Genomic DNA, 16,094 nt, shown 5'->3' with positions numbered 1-16,094 from the left:
ATGTTGTCTTTCTTTAGTGTGCTGTCTTTCTTTAGTAAGATGACATGTTCCTTTACAAATGTTTAGTACTATTTTCTTGTTTAAATTCAATGTCAACATTTCTAACAGCAGAGACGTAGATGCTGTGCATGAAGAGTACAAGAAGAAACTGAAAGAGCAGGAAGCTTTCCACAGAAATCAAATCCAACAGCAGCAGCTCTATGTTGAGGATTTAAAGCAGCAGATCCTCAGAGGACAGGCCAAAGCAGAGAGAGAACTGGAAAACGACCAAGCCCTCATCAACCAGCAGATCCTAGAAAGTAGGTACCTGCCTCTTCCTCTCTCTCTTTCCATAATTGCATTCTTTTATCCTCTTGATGTTTTTTGTCCTAGTTAGGCTTTGTGTTGTGGTGGAAGGTTTTTTTTATTGTTACTGTTGCTTTTGTGTTTTATCTCCCCTTTGAGAACAATTATCAAGCTTTGATTAACTTTGTGGAGCACCAGCAGCACTGTTTAATTAGCTGTACAGGTCCCTACTGGGATAGACAGCACCAGCACACTGCTCCTCCTGTGGCACCAAGCCTCTCATTTCCTTAGTTACTCCCCATCCTGCTTCTCTCTAGTTTTGCTGTGCTCATATCTGAAGTGCAATTCTCCCCTGTGGTAATGTAGTCAGAATCTGCTGTTGTATTTTACATTATTCTTTGAGTATTTCTGTGCTTCATAGAATCATAGAATGGCTTGATTTGAAAGAGACCTTAAAGATCACCTCGTTTCAACCACCTTGTCCTGGGCAGAGTTGCCATCCACCAATCAGGTGCCAGGGCCCCATCCAACCTGGCCTCAAATACCTCCATGGATGGGGCACCCACAGTTCTATGGGTAACTTGTTCTAGAGCCTCACCACCCTATGAGTAAAAAAATTGTTCCTAATACATAATCTGAATCTCTCCTCTTAATTTTAAACCATTCTCCCTTGTCCTGTCACTATCAGACTATGTAAAAAGTCAGCCTCCCTCCTGTTTATAAACTCCCTTCAAGTACTAGAAAGCAGCAACGAGGTATCCCTGGAGCCTTCTCTTTTCCAGGCTGAACAAGCCCAGCTTACTCAGCTTGTTTTCATAGGATAGGTGCTCCAGCCCTCTGATCATCTTCATCAGGCCTTCTCTGAACCTGCTCCAAGAGATTCACATCTGGGAGATGCTTCCACAGGCCTGGAAGCATTACTTAAGATGGAGGATGGCCACCCCTCTTTTGGGGTAGTCCATGATACAGTAGGGCTTCTGGGCTGCAAGCACAGATTTTCAGACACTGGAACCCACAAGTCCTTCTCCACAGGGCTGCTCTCAAGGAGCTCTTCTCTAGACTGTCGGAGGATTGCCCCAGCCCAACTGTGATACTTTGCACTTAGCTTTGTTGAACCTCATGAGGCTCTCATGAGTCCTTTCTGTCAAGCTTGTCCAGGCCCCTTTGGATAGCATAGAAAGCTTATCAACCAAACCACTCAGCTTAGTGTCAGCTGGTCACTGATAAAAATATTGAAGAGCACCAGGCCCAAGATTGATCCCTTCAGGACGCCAGTTGTTACCTGGAACTGAAACATGTGTTGATTGAGGTCCTCTGCCTGTGCATTCATCAAGTATGTCACCTCTAACACAGTGCAGGTTTTATTCATGTGCTTTTACTGAAGCCTCATGACACAGGACCAAACTGAATTTGAACTTTTGAGCACTGAAATAAAGTAGTTATAGTGTTCTTCTGGTTGTCTTCTAATGAATGGTTTGATCCAAGTTTCTTGATAAGAAGAGTATGCCTACTGCAAAGGCACCATTTCCATTTGGCAAGGCCTGGTACTGGTTCCTGGAATAATTTCTGAATGTTTGGAGGATTCCCAAAGCCAAACTTTACAGTTTACAATATTTAAATTATGCCAAGCACAAGGAAGAAATTAAAATTGTAGAGATGGAGAGTATCAGATGGATGTTTAGCATACATAGGCAGTACAGAACTTCTCTGAAACATCTTTCTTGAAACAAGACGTTCTCTGCTCCTGTCTAGTTCCATGGTTTAGCTGTGCTCATATGAAGCTTAGCCAGACAGGCAGTTTTTGCAGCCAAATATAATTCTTTGCTTGGCAATCCACCAGAGTTCTTTTGCCTTATTTGCACCCTCTTTTTCTCAGCTCCTGACAGAGGCAAGTTTGTGAGTAGACATTAATTAGCATCTTAGAACTTTCAGGTCTGTTACAGGGACATTCTCATCTGCTAAATATTCCGCTTGCTAGAAACATGCTGAAGAGGACAGGTCTGGGAAAAAGGATTAAGAAAACTCTTCTGCACGTCAGATAATGACTAAAATGCTTTCATTTTGTCCATAGATTAAACATGCTTATCTTTGAAGTATTGCTACTTCAGTGTGCTTAGCTGCAGGCATAAACTAAACAGGAGACTTCCTGAGGTGGGAATCACTAGTGAAGTATGTTTAATGAGATTTGTAGTCACCAAACAAGGGATGCTGGCAATACTTATCCACTAAAGATGCTTATATTTCTTCCATTAGGGAAGCTTCAACAGCCCCAAATTCCTTTCATGAGCTCATCTGTCATGCACAGGTCTCATTCACTATGTCAAACTCTGTTTTCCTAACTCCATGAATAAGTAACTAAAGGTAGTTCCTCAGTGAGGGACTGAAAGCAGACTGAAGCTAAGCCAAGCCAAAATAATGTTGCTAGGAAGATGAAAGTGCCTTGAAAAGCATCCATCCTTTGAGAAATATTCCACGTATGAAGGAACTTTGTGATTATTATATTGCTTTTTCAGCTGATGATATTTTTTTCTCTGTGCACCTGAATATGTATACTTTAATAGTGGCATAAAAGTGAACAAAGTCTTTAAGAGAGCAGGCCCTCCACTTTGTCCTCTTCTGCTTCCCTATTAACCGTGAAGATCATATTCTCTGAATATTAAGAAAAGATTAAGAGTATGAACAGACATAACATACTCTTATCAAATAAGGCTAATCGATTGGTTTTTTAGAAAAGTATATTTAGTATATGTGAAATTCAGGGAATGTTCATAAAATGGAAGAATCTAACTCTTTGGGAGCAGACTCCCAATTTTATGAAAAATATGCACTGATGGGTGATATGAGTTTGTCTTTTGGGGGTGCATTTATCCTGTAACTAATGGGCTCATTGGTATGTGCATTAAATTCCATTTTCTTTATTAACATAAAGGTTAAAAGTCTCTGCTCTGTCTACGTAGGAATTCTGTCCTTAAATGAGTTCTCAAGGGTAATTAAATTAATGGATAATGTTTTTTTCTATGATTTTTACTTTCAATCATTTTGTTTACAGACCAACAGTGGCTTATAAATGAGAGCAACCGACTGGCTGTCCTTCAGCAACAGCAGAGGGAATTTGCAGTGCAAACAGAATCTACACTGTATGCAGAAGCCGAGGTACAGAGTAGCCTTGGTCTGGAGATCTGTCCTTCCTTGCTACAGCAGATCAAGAAGAGACTGGTGCAGCTGGAGCTCTTGCGAAGATACTCCTTAAAAAAGGCAGAAAGAAACATAAGACGGAAAAAGGTCAAATTCCAGCTGGAAAGGATAGTCAAGAAGCAGAAGTTATTGGAAGCTAAGCAAAACCTAGAGCAGCTGGAAGCTAACTGCTGGCTCAGTGAAGTTCATGTGAAACACTCCCAAGTCCCTAATAAAAATATCGCAGTACAGGCCTCTGTGGATCCGCAGTTACAAAAGAGGAGGAGATCACTGGGTTCAGGTTACTTACTGCACAGTCATCATTCGTTCTGTAACCTCCATGTGCCCCAGGTACCCAGGTGAGTCAACATCAATCATTTCCTCTAAACTGTCAGTACAATTTAAATTCCATGTATTTTCACTGTCCACCTATAATCCAGAATGCCTTTTAACTTATTGAAACAGTCCTAAAATTTGTGATATAACTCGGTATATTGTATGTCACACTGGAGCTGTTTGCTTTTTTCCTTCGATTCATACAGTGCATTCCCTACTTAGCATTTTGATGTGGTCTTTCTTGCTAATTTTTTTTCTTTCCTCCATCAGTCCTTTCTGCACTTTTTACCTCTTTGTGATTGCTTTCCAGAGTTTGCTCAACTTTGTTCTTACCTTCTTCACACTGCTGGTAAATATTTGTTTCTTCGTTATTTTATTGTAATTAGGGTCAAACTGTTCCTTCAGAACACATACTAGAGTGATTCTGGATTGGGCTTGGGTGTTAACTAACCTCTCTCAAGCCTAATGTAGCACTATACAGCACTAAAATGACAGGGTGATAACATGTCTATCAAGGCATGGCTCTGGAGGCTAAGTGAATTTCTGTGACTTAAGAACATAATCTATTTTTAACTAACACTTGCAGCTACTTGACACTGTGAAGATTAAATCCCAAGCTGTACAACTTAGCATCAAGATATTAATTTGTTTTTAAGTTTGTTGCTTCACGTGTAATCACTCTTAACTGCAAGATGTTACTAATATGGAAATATTAAGCATGTTATTTAAGCAAGTACTGGGCTTTATTTCTTCTTTATTTCCACAGCTGTTTGTTGAATGGGGAGACAATCTCCAAGTTATCTACCTCGCCAAATATTGATCAATGCTCTGAAGGCAATATACCAGGGAAGTCTTCATCTGTGGAACGCTGTTACAGAAAACTTAAAGACTTTTCCAGGAGTGACCTTAATGATGAAAAAGGTATCTCCTTTTTACTACAGATGCAGCTAACTGAAAAACAAAAAGGATCTTCATTTGGAAATAAAAAAGGAACAGAAAGGGACTCTAATGATTCAGCTGCCATGGCTCATATCAATAAAAATGATCAAAAAATGGAAAAGTTGGATGACAGCCCAGGGCAGGCTGGATGTCAAAAACAGACCTCTAAAGGCTCCTCTCCTGATCGTTTTAGGGAGAAAAATGAGCCTGAAACCTTTATTACAGGGACAAGAATGACAAAAGCAAAGGTGCTAGGAAATTTAAGTCAGCCTGCAAATTGCTGTCTAGAACAAAACGGAGCCCAGGTATCCAATAAAAAGACTAGAATGGATATCAATGCAAAAGGCCATAGTTCTTCCCCTGAAAATTTTGTTAACAAAATGAAGAAAGCAGTAGTGTATGGAAACCTACAATCTACACATCCAAACCAAGCAGCCAAGAATTTGAAGAGTGAGCCAACCTCAGCCTTACAAAGTCATGAGAACTCATCAGTGGAACATCAAGAATTTCTGATGGTGGCAACATCAGTTGGAAATCTCACCAAGATGAACACACAGGCACCACTCTCTTACGTTGAAAAAAAATGGCATAGTGCTGAGCTGTTAAGTGCTGGAATGTCTAGAACAGCCACAGATGTGCTAGGGAACTGGCAAGAGGATGAGGAAAATGAGATTTCTGATACTGACAGCTCCTTCTCTGTAGATTCACTCTCCTGCGCTTATGCAAAAGCTTTCACGGAGAAGCTGAAGCAAGATGATTTCAACAGAAATAAACGTCTTGCCAACCCAGAAGATTCTGAGAGTGATGACAGTCAAATGTCACAAGACTCTCTGGTAGAAAAGGAAAATAAAGCCAAAAGGCAAAATAAAAGCCAGTTTCAGAAATTAAAGGCCCACCACCAACCAGCTAAGCTTTACAAAAGCAGATCTGAACACCGTGTTTCATCTTTAGTGACATCGTATGCATCACGTAGGAGACTGGGAGAGGCTGAAAGAAGCTTTTCTCTGGACAGCTTGGGTGATGGAGAAGAGGTGCCAACAGAAGATCCAGTAGAAGAATCCAAATCTGATTCATCTGATGAAGTTCCAGCAGAGATTTTTTGGAAGTTACAAACTCCAAGACCACCAACTGTACAGACAGAGGAGGACCACGAGTCCAAGATCTGCAGCAGAGATACAGAAGGGATGGATTACAATCTGAAGCTGAGTAGTTCCTTCTATTTGGATGCTAAACAAGAGCCTGCTTCCAGTAATGCTTGCAAGCAGTTTCTGAAGGATGCAGAGGTCTCTTTTGCAGAGCAAGAAAGGTCACTTGATAGAAGACATTATTATGCAAGTGGAAATCCTTTGTTTACAACTGATGCTTGGTCATCCTATAACTCAAAGGTTGAAATGAGCACCCCCAGAATAACAACACCTTCTTCTCATGAGCATCTAGAATTTCAAGATGCTCATTTCTACTCTTTGAGCAAACCAGAGGGTTGGCTGAAGAAAGATGATCTAAAACAGTCAGCTGCTGAAGTTTCTTTTGTTTCTGGCTCTAAACAGGTACACAGCATTACTCTTCTATCACATGGTATAAAAGAAATACACACAGATTTCTCCTCTGATCTGTCAGAAGAACCTTTACCTGAAACAACAGTGGCTGCAAGCAGAGGTTTTGAGAGTGAGGAATGTACAAACACAGATGAAAATTCTTCCTTGGAATCTCAAGACATGACATCTTCATTCGTAAGTTCAGTAGGACCGAGCTCTTCTTTTGTTCATATTTCTGTAAAACCTGATTATTATGAACATTCAAGGACAAATCATCCTGAACAAGAACAAATAAATGAATTATCTGCTTATAGGTCTACCACTGAGTGCACACAAGCATTCAGCTGTTCGGAAAGCTTTTCCACTGCAGACTGCTTGTCACCAATACCTAGAAAAGAAGAGGGTCCCCTCCTTAGAACTCATCCAGAACTGCTGACAGACAACAAACTGGAAAAGCCACCTTTAGTTTCTGAGCTGCCTGCTCATATTTTGGAACAGACAAACAGCTGTGTAGAAGCAGATTTAGAAGACAATTTCCTCAGAACTATTGAAAAAGATGACCTAGATGATGGCTGCAATAACTTGACAGAATCAAAGATAACAGATTCAAACACTGGCAGTACATCTGCTGCTGGGTCTTCTACAGGACTTGCTTATAATGTAGTCTCAGCACAGGCTTCTGCGGTAAAACAAGTGCATTTTGGAAACTGTGTGCAGCTTTTTCCAAGAAGGGAAATACCAGTGCGTTGTGATGAAAGTTTTTTTCTCAGTGACTTAACAAATAAGAAGTGCTCCCTGGGAAGCACTCATGAGCATCAGGAATTGGCTGGACAAGGAGCAGAATCAGCTGTTGTGCTAGGTCTCCTCAGATCTAGGGAGAGTAACTTGGAAGCAATGCAAGATACAGATTATGAACAAATACCTGCAGAAGCAGCCGCTGTAGAGTTTTCCTCACAGGAGATAACATATAAATGTAACCCTTTAGTCCTTGCCTACAGTGCAACACCAATAGAGATGTGTGAAAAAGAGAAAATTTGTATGGAAACAAGCACAGATAGCCTGTCAGAAATTGTGTCAGAGGTGCCTTCACTCAGAGAGAAGGAAGAAGAATATGAACCAAAGGATGAAGACTTGTCTTCATTAAATCATTGTGAATTCAAAAGCAAACCTGTTTCAAAAAATTACTTCTATGAGTGTTCACTAGCAGACAGTCCTGTAAGTTGCCTGAACCAGCACATTTCAGAAAATTCTACATTGTGCATTGACAATATGAGAGAAGAAAGCAGTGAAAGCAAAGAACCCAGTATGCTGAATTCTCAGGTTGTAGATCAGAAGGAGTTTTCATTCAAATACAAGAACCTACTGGTAAATGAAGTAAGTTATCTCACAGTGAATGTAAATGGGAAGGACACTGAGTCCTTCCCTGCTGCTATTTGTGAAAACACAGGTGATTTGCTCCCAGAATCCAATTCAAGCATATTTTACAAAGCTTCACCAAAAGCTAATCTTTTCCAAAGTGCATCTGAGACTGAAAATTATGATACGCTACTAGAGCATGTTACAGTAGTGAAAGGAGATTGTGATGCTACATCTAATCGTGCTATGGAAGTCAGTGTCACCAAAAGTTGTTCTGACGTACATTCCAGCTGTCTGTGTACGACATGCTCTTCAGCATCAACAGGGGAGAAGAACAATATATGTAAGATGACTGACAGTTCTGTGGAATCTGATGCAACCGTTTGCTTGGAAACAAAAACAAAGAATAAATCCTTACTTGAATCAAGAGAAGAGAAAGAACCCTTTTTCGAAAGCGATTGCCCAGAAGACATTTTGCTAGTTGAAGATCATTTCAACTCAGAATTGGGAAGAGTATTTGAATACAATACAAATACACTAGGTACTGTTTCCCAAGAGGAGAGTCTGAGTATAGATAAAGAATCTAAGTTTTTAAGAAACCCACAAGCTGATCCAGAAGAAACTGTGGCTTTTTATCAGAATACAAAAGCAAACACTGAGGAAGAAATAACAAAACAAAACAATAGTGCAAACAACCTAGAAAAAAATGCACTGGAAATCAAATCAAGACAGATAGAAAGTGTACCTGACTACCCAATAGTCAAAGTCCAAAGTGACAATCAGGAGTCAAAAGTGCTCATGCATTCTGATAGCTTTTTCCAAAAAGAAGAAAGTGAGAAAATAATCAGTATTTATTCACCAGAGCAGAAAATGGTTTCTCCCCCGAGCTCACCTTCAGCTATGTGCTCCCACAGAATAGATTTTACTCAGAATGCTCAAGGCTTACCTGATGCTTGTGAAGGGTTTTTGCAGATAAAAAGAAAAAGAGAAAGTGTGTTTAATACAGAGGACACAGATACAAAGGTACTGATCACAGATAGGCAAGGAAATACTTTAGAAAAAACTGAAAATGAAGAAAAAATAGATTCTAGCAATTTAACTGAACATTATATGCCACACTGCTTGCGCCATGGAGACACTGACCAGGAAAACAAGGTTAACGTGTGTGAAGTGACTGGGAGTGAAGAAAAAGTCATCATGACAAACACAGAGGGAATGGTTATTACAAATCAAGAAGACATACACACAGATGAAAACGTTCTAACTACTGAAGAGTCCCCAGCTCTGCGTCAATTGTACTGTAACAGAGATGAAAAAGAGGAAATTTTAAATCAGTTCGCTATCCCTGAAAGATACCTTACACCTTCAGGTCTAGGAGAGAATGTACTGTCAGTAGATGATTCACAGTACCACAGTCCTCTTGAAATGAATGAAGACAGTGGCTCAGAGGACTCTATTACAGATACAAGAAATACAGCTATGGAAGATATTGATGTGTACAAATATTCAGTTGATGATAATATTAATAATGACCAATATAGACTTGAAGAAGAATCTGAAAGTCTCTGCATAAAAGAGAACAGCCATGTGTATATGAGTTCTTCAAAACAATATCCTGAGCATGGCACTTCAGAAAACTTGAGCATAAGTGTTGTTAGAAGACCTGAAATTCGTGGACTGGATACTATAGGCTCCAGAGTTATTGACGAGAAAGCACATTTGAAAGAAGTGGACAAAACAGACAAGCAGATGTTTTTAGAAAACAGAGAGGAGGTAGAACTGATCGTTCTGCAAGACCTGAATGTATTATTCCCTGGTAGTAAAGGCAGCTGTCATGATGACAACAGATTAAATGAAATCTTAAGAGAAAGCCAGTGGGTGTCTACTAGCTTTTCTACAAATAATGGTGATAACAGCAAACAACAAAACTCACCAACAACACTGAAGTCTACTGAAAACATTGAAGAAAGTTCAGTTGAAGACTCCTTGTGCCCATCTGTAAATCACCTTTTTTGTCTTGAAGTAAGTGATAATTCCCATCTTGTTCAAGATGTTCCCACTGCACTGAAAGGTCATATGAAACCATCTAATGGCAATGATGGAACTGAAGCTGCTCTTCTGTACTATGAAACATTAATGGAGAAAGAGGCCTCTGTTGGTACACCTCTTAAAATAGACAACAAAGAGGGAGACAACAAAGCTCATTCTGACAAAGTTCGAAGTAAAAATAAAGCTTTCCTGCAAAACAGAACCACACAGGACAGACAGGAGGAACAATTTGTTGCACTGAGAAATGATTATTCTGCATCTGAGCAACCTGTCATGCCTTATGGAATGGGCAGTCATGAATCTGAAATGGTTGTGCTTAAGCAAGGGGCAGAAAGAAATTTATTTTCCTCAGAAGAATTAGACTCTTCTGAAGATATCATTCAGGAGTTTAACTCCCATGAAGAACGCAGTGTGGATTTAACAGCTAACAAAATGTCCAAAGACTGCTTTAATTCCATGGATCAAGAGGAAAAGGGTACCATAATGCCTGATGAGCTGCTCTTGAATAATTCAAGCCTGCTTTCTTCTTCAGAGAAAGAAGCAAGGAAAGATATGGAGGAGAAAACAAATCATTCTTTACTGGAAATCTCTTCTCAAAACATAATTAACATTAATACAGCTCAAGCAGAACTTCACTCAGGAAGTTCATCGCAATGTGATAACAAAGAGAAATGCTTAAACACAGATTATACTCTAACAAGCAGTCATAGTGATAATGCAAGGTTACCTGATATCAAGATGTGTCAGAGTGAGCCAAGATGTGATCAGGGATGTGAGACTTCCAAAGATAGCTGTGTAGGCCATCCAGAGATCACTGTTCCTGAGAATACTTTGACCCTTTCAGAAGGGCTTCTAAATTATGAGAGGAACTCTTGTACTTCTGAACGTTCTGCTGATCTCCTGAATAGCCCAAGATCATTTGAAAATTGTTTGATTGACAGTAGTGGAGAGAAACGTAAAAACGATGCTGTTCTCTCTGAAGAATCAAAATACTTTGAAAGTGAATCAACTGTTTTAAGTCCGTGTATAACTTTTTCTGATGTTTTACAAAAAGGAGATGAAAGGGACAATAGTTCTGCAGTAAAAGAGGCTACAGATGCTCAGAGTAATAAACTCCCTGAAGAAGTTGTGGGAACTGATGGAGAGGGGAAAATAATTCAAGATTCTTTCCAGAATTGCAGTGAAGCTAAAGAAAATAAAGTGCCTGAATACTTAGAACACTACAGTAACGCTTCTAGTATGACTATACCAGAATCAGGAGCGCCCATTTTTCAAAGCCTGGGAAAGATTGGCAGTAAAGAATCAAAGTGTGCTCCATCCTACTTTTCAGAAAATACCCTAAGGGATATTCTACTTCAAAACTCTGAAGACGTGAATGTTTTCAATACTTGTTTACTTGATGACTCAAAATCTCTAACAGTTAGTCAGCTTGAAGACTCACATCAAGACGCCTTTTTGACTAAGCAGGTATCCTCAAGTTCTGCTGATCTGCACTCGGTAAAAGAAGGTTTTCCTCAAGCATTTGCAGAAGTTAATCACACATCTGTGACACCATTTTCAGAATCTTCTCTAATTTCAGATATAGACCATGGTGAAACTGGCACGAACAATGGTTCACACACAAGTGTATTAAAACATTCTCCACTTGCTGTTTTACAAATGCAGGACACTCAGTCTGATAAGTCTGTGGTATTTGATGAGCCAATACATGCTTCAGGAATTATTTTACTTTCTCTTGCTAAAGCAAACAAGCATTACCCAGTATCAGACACAAACTCTGCTTCACATGAGAATTCTGCTGTAGATGAGGGACCTGTTTATGGAAGTAATTGTCAGCAACTTGACAATGATATTGAAGTTGATCAGCATCACTGGAGTAAAGTTCCAGCTCAGAAAACTTGCACAGAACATGCAGAGAAAGTGCCAGATGACCACGAACCTCTGCTATTGTCATCAATACCTCTTTGGGATACTGGAAAGTCAGTTCTGGTCAAGGAGGGACAGATGAGAAAAATACTTAACAGAAATGAAGAAGAACTGCATTCAAGTACTGAGACTGAACCTTTTGCAATAAAGAAAAAGCAAGGAAAAACAGTAGATAAAGAACCTTTTGGAAAGCAAACTAAGGTGTCTTCAAATTCTGCAAATGAATTAACAGTCTCAGAGATTACAGTGTTGGAACATCTGTATCCAGGAAATGTTAATGTGGATCCTGAACACATCTATGATTTGCTTGGTCCAGCATATCCCACAAACTGCAGAAGTACTGATCCCCGACAACCATATCACAGTGCTGTAGGTTTTGATCTGCAAGCCAATTGTCAGTATATACCTACAGATGGTGATAACACAGGTGGAACAAATACAGATGACAGAAAAGAGATTGTACTTGGCAAAAATAATACAGGTTCAAGTGTTCATGCTGACAGTTTTACAACAACAGGAGATGATACAATGAAATCAGAAAGACTGAAGTTTTCTTTAATGAATAATGAAAGTAGCCCTTTAAAATTTTTACCAAAAAACCATGCTTTGCTTTCCCAAGAATCGACACTGGTCCAGTTCAGGAGCAGAAGGGCATGTACTACGACACATAGTACGAAGAGCTGTAAAACTGAACAGAGACCTCATTTACAAAGTCATAGACTATCAGCCCCAGCCATAGCTGTGTCCTCTGATTTAAATGATACTTCAAAAGCTTCATCTAAGGCAGATTCCTTGTTATATTCTGCATCTAGATCGTTACAAGATTTAAATATGAGTGTGGAGCCGCCATCACCAACTGAAGATGATCTTCATGTAATTGAAAGATTTTCAAAGCAGGAAACAAAGAACATTCTGCAGGTTAAATCCAAACCCAGATTTCAGCAAAGAATGTCACTAACTAAGAAGATTGCAAGCTGTGATCCAAAAAACTTACAAAATTATGCAGCAAGAACCCAAGGCAGCCAGTCCTTAAAAGACAGTACTGTTCATTCTCCATCATCTTTACTGCCCACAGCTCACAGTTCTGTGGGTCCAAAAGAAAATATCCATTCAAAGAGCAGTTCTGTAGCTCAGTGTAGTGAAGGGAGAGTTGAAGCAGTTGGGTACCAGCCAGAAACAGATTTATTTTTGCAAGACAATAAAGATGCAATGCATTTTAATTCAAGTGATATCAACCCATATATTCATCCATGGCAACAAGACGAATCGTACAAGATTGGCTGGAAGCAGTATGTTTTTGGAAGTGCAAGTGATGTGTCTTGCCATCAAATGCCTATAAACCTGGATAATCGTAAAGTTATGAGATGTTCTAGTGTGGACAATGGATTGAATTCTCAAAATTCTCCTTTTCATTCTCATCTCAGCTCATATGCTACAGCAAAAGTTTTATCAAGCACTTTAAGCAGCATTGAAGGTCTTCAAGGATGGGACAATGCCAGACCAGGCTTTGAATCCACATACTCAAGTGACAGTAACAAGCAGTATAGCAGTGTGTCCATTGAAACACTGGAAACTAATCCAGAAAACGACACTGCTGAACGTAAGAATCCTTCTGCACAACCTGGTAGCTCTTCAGTGCAGGTTGATGAAATTGTACTGTTGTATCCTTCTGAGTCAGAAAGGTCTTCCAAGAAAACACCGGGGATTACCTGCGAGCAGGGAACACAGACAGTGGCTACCACAAGGTATAAAAGGCAGAGAAGACACCAGAGGAGCTACACAGATGTTTCTGCAAGAAGGCAGGAAACAAACAGGGATTTATTTCAGCAACATTGTTCTTGGACAAGTATGCAGAACCTGTCCATGCATCTGTCACAGCTTATTCAGAACACTTCGGAGCTGTTGGGAAACCTCTCCCAACAAAATATTATAGATAATGAACAGAATATCAAAATCTATCAGAGAAGAACTGAAGAGGGTGTAAAAGCTGCTAGTACTAGATCAGACAGTTGCACTCAGACTACAGCAGACGTAGGCACCCAAACTGAGACTTTAGAAGAATCTCAAAGCAAACATGAAGAAAAACGAGTGCAGACAAAATTAGGAAATGAATTGAGGGCAGCTAAAGCAGTAAACTGTGATTTCAGTGGAATTGTTGCAGATACAGTAGATGAGGTTCCCAAAAGGAAGCAGGAAGCATTCTCTGTGGAAGAAAGAGCACTAGAAGGAGCAGAGGTGAGAAATCCGGGCAATGCTGACTTTCATGACAGCCTTGACAGCATTTTGGAAGATTCCTTTATGCGCCTGCCTCTCTTACACAGAACCTCCATCTCCACCTTAGATTTTCAAAAGCCATCATTAAACATGCAGAATACTGCTCCTGCTAGTGCCACAGTTTCATCCGTCACATCCTCTTCAGTGAGTTCAGGGCAAGACAATTCTTCATGCACTGTAGTTAGCAGCCCTGCTAGTAGCACCTTTCAGTCTCCATCATCGTATGCTCAGGATAAAAGAAGTGTCAGTGAGCTAGAGATTCCAGCAGAAAGAAAACTTCACTACAAAAATACTCTGTTGGTCGACAGGGCCTCTTCCCCTATTCTTACTCTTAGTGCTAGTCCCAAAAGCCAGAATGCTTTTAGTAAAACTTTCTGCCCTATTGAGGAACGTTTGGGATCTTCCAATGATGCTTCAAGCCCCCTTCACGGTCAGAGAAAGCAAAGGTCAGGTCCACACTCCGGCACGGAACCTCACGTGGACAGTTTTTCACAGACTGAAACAGACAGTGAGTGCAGCATTTCTAGAGACAGCACGGGCGTAAGGAATACATCTGGAAGTTTCTCAGATAAAAAAGCAGCCAAGAAGCTTTTGGGAAAAGATGGTTCAAAAGCCATGGAACAACAGCAGAGACTCACTGTTGGCACACACACTACAATTTGTGCAAAACGGCTGTACCACTCCAGCAGCACATTAGAGGTCTCTGGCCATACGGAGTTTTTAACAGATGATGTTGGAGACCCCAGCCCGCTGGCGCGTTCGCTTCGTTGTATGTATGTCACAAGGGGAGGAAGATCTGTGCTCGGGGGAATCAGACATGAGAATTATGTTGAGAATTCTGATACTGCTCTGATTAACAACCACTCCCCTCCAGATTCCGACTTACTTTTTAATCCTAAACGTGTTGCTACTTGTTCAAGTCAGGCAAATGTTAATGAGTCCTCAGAACCTCTGGCAGGAGCAGCTTCTCTACAGTTTCACGATTTCTGGAAAAATGAGAACAGTTGCTCTCTTCTCTCTGATGTGAGTGACGCACAAATTTCCTTACAAAATGATGATGCAAATTCTGTCACTGAAACCGAATGTGACACTGAAATTCCTCTGAAGAAAGGTACTACTTTAGCGAAACCTTACAGGCCTCGGAGCTACAGTCTTCGTGACTTACCCATACACAACAAGTTTAGCAACTGGTGTGGTGTTAAGGGCAGTCCTCCGCCTTCGTGCCTCAGCTTGAGTGGCAGCACAACTGACCTGCACAGCCAGGCAGAAAGTAAGCCTGGAAGCCAGCAAGCAGTGGAAATGGAAGGGAAATCCCAGCTTTGGGGCAGCAGGAGCAGAGAGATTGAGAGACTTCAGAGAGAGCGCGCTCAGATCATGTCTGGCATGCACCTGGATCTGCACCAGCATCCCCTCACTGTGGAACTGACTGAGGCAAAGCTGAACTACGGCATTGGTGAAACAGACGCGCTGCTCAGGGTCCTGCAGAGTGGAACTGCAGACGACCTGATGGCAGTTCCAGTAAAGCAGCAGCTCTATGAAAGGTAAATTGCTTGAAGCTGTTCTGCATTAAACATTCTGTATTATTTTGAATAGACTTCCCATACAGCTTCATATGACGTAATTAAAGAGCACTTAATCACTTAGTCTCACAGAATGAACAGTACATGAAGAGGTACAGTGTTACGCTTATATATAGTTAACTACTGATTCAAGAGAAAATTTGGGGATTCCTGAAGGAAATAGGAGCACGTGTAAGATTTGGTGTAATTCAAATCTAGCTTCACCTCATTCTTACAATTTCTAGTCACTGTGAGAGTGATGTGTGTTGCCTGGCAACTGTGACAGTGTATTTCATAGATCTGCTGTGGCGTAAAAGTAATCCATGCATCTTGATTATGCATCCCATGCTTCTCTGAATAAACATTCCCATAGGAATATTAAAAAAAATTAAAAAAACAGCCTATAGATATGCCAAATGAATTGTGGAAAAAAATCTATACTCTGAATGCTAGTGATTGGATTATAGAGCTGTTGGGGAAGTTGTTGTAACTAAAATGGTTAGGAGGAGCTATGTTCATCTCCTTCATCAGTTTTTTCCCTTCAGCCATTACAAGCTCTAACCAAGACTTTTGTATGCATTTTCTACTGGTATAAAAGCAAAGTTTTACAATGTCTTTATCTGTCAGCGTGTGACTGAAAGGGATATTTGTGTGGGAAGTG

At 40.3% G+C, this 16,094-nt stretch overlaps 1 protein-coding gene across 1 annotated transcript in view; it reads left to right on the top strand.

The window, feature by feature from the left end:
• STARD9 (StAR related lipid transfer domain containing 9) overlaps window positions 1-16,094 on the top strand; it is a 91,928-nt gene that overhangs the window by 68,937 nt on the left and 6,897 nt on the right. Inside the window, exons 22-24 of the mRNA XM_065754764.1 lie at window positions 109-299; window positions 3,335-3,818; window positions 4,562-15,415. Of these exons, the coding sequence (XP_065610836.1) occupies window positions 109-299; window positions 3,335-3,818; window positions 4,562-15,415 (11,529 nt within the window). The remainder of the gene's footprint in view (window positions 1-108; window positions 300-3,334; window positions 3,819-4,561; window positions 15,416-16,094) is intronic.

The sequence above is a fragment of the Cyrtonyx montezumae genome, unplaced genomic scaffold (genome assembly GCF_038088225.1).
Source record: "Cyrtonyx montezumae isolate F1298 unplaced genomic scaffold, pur_monq_1.0 scaffold_10, whole genome shotgun sequence".
Classification (NCBI taxonomy): domain Eukaryota; kingdom Metazoa; phylum Chordata; class Aves; order Galliformes; family Odontophoridae; genus Cyrtonyx; species Cyrtonyx montezumae.
This window is presented reverse-complemented; position numbering and strand designations above follow the sequence as displayed.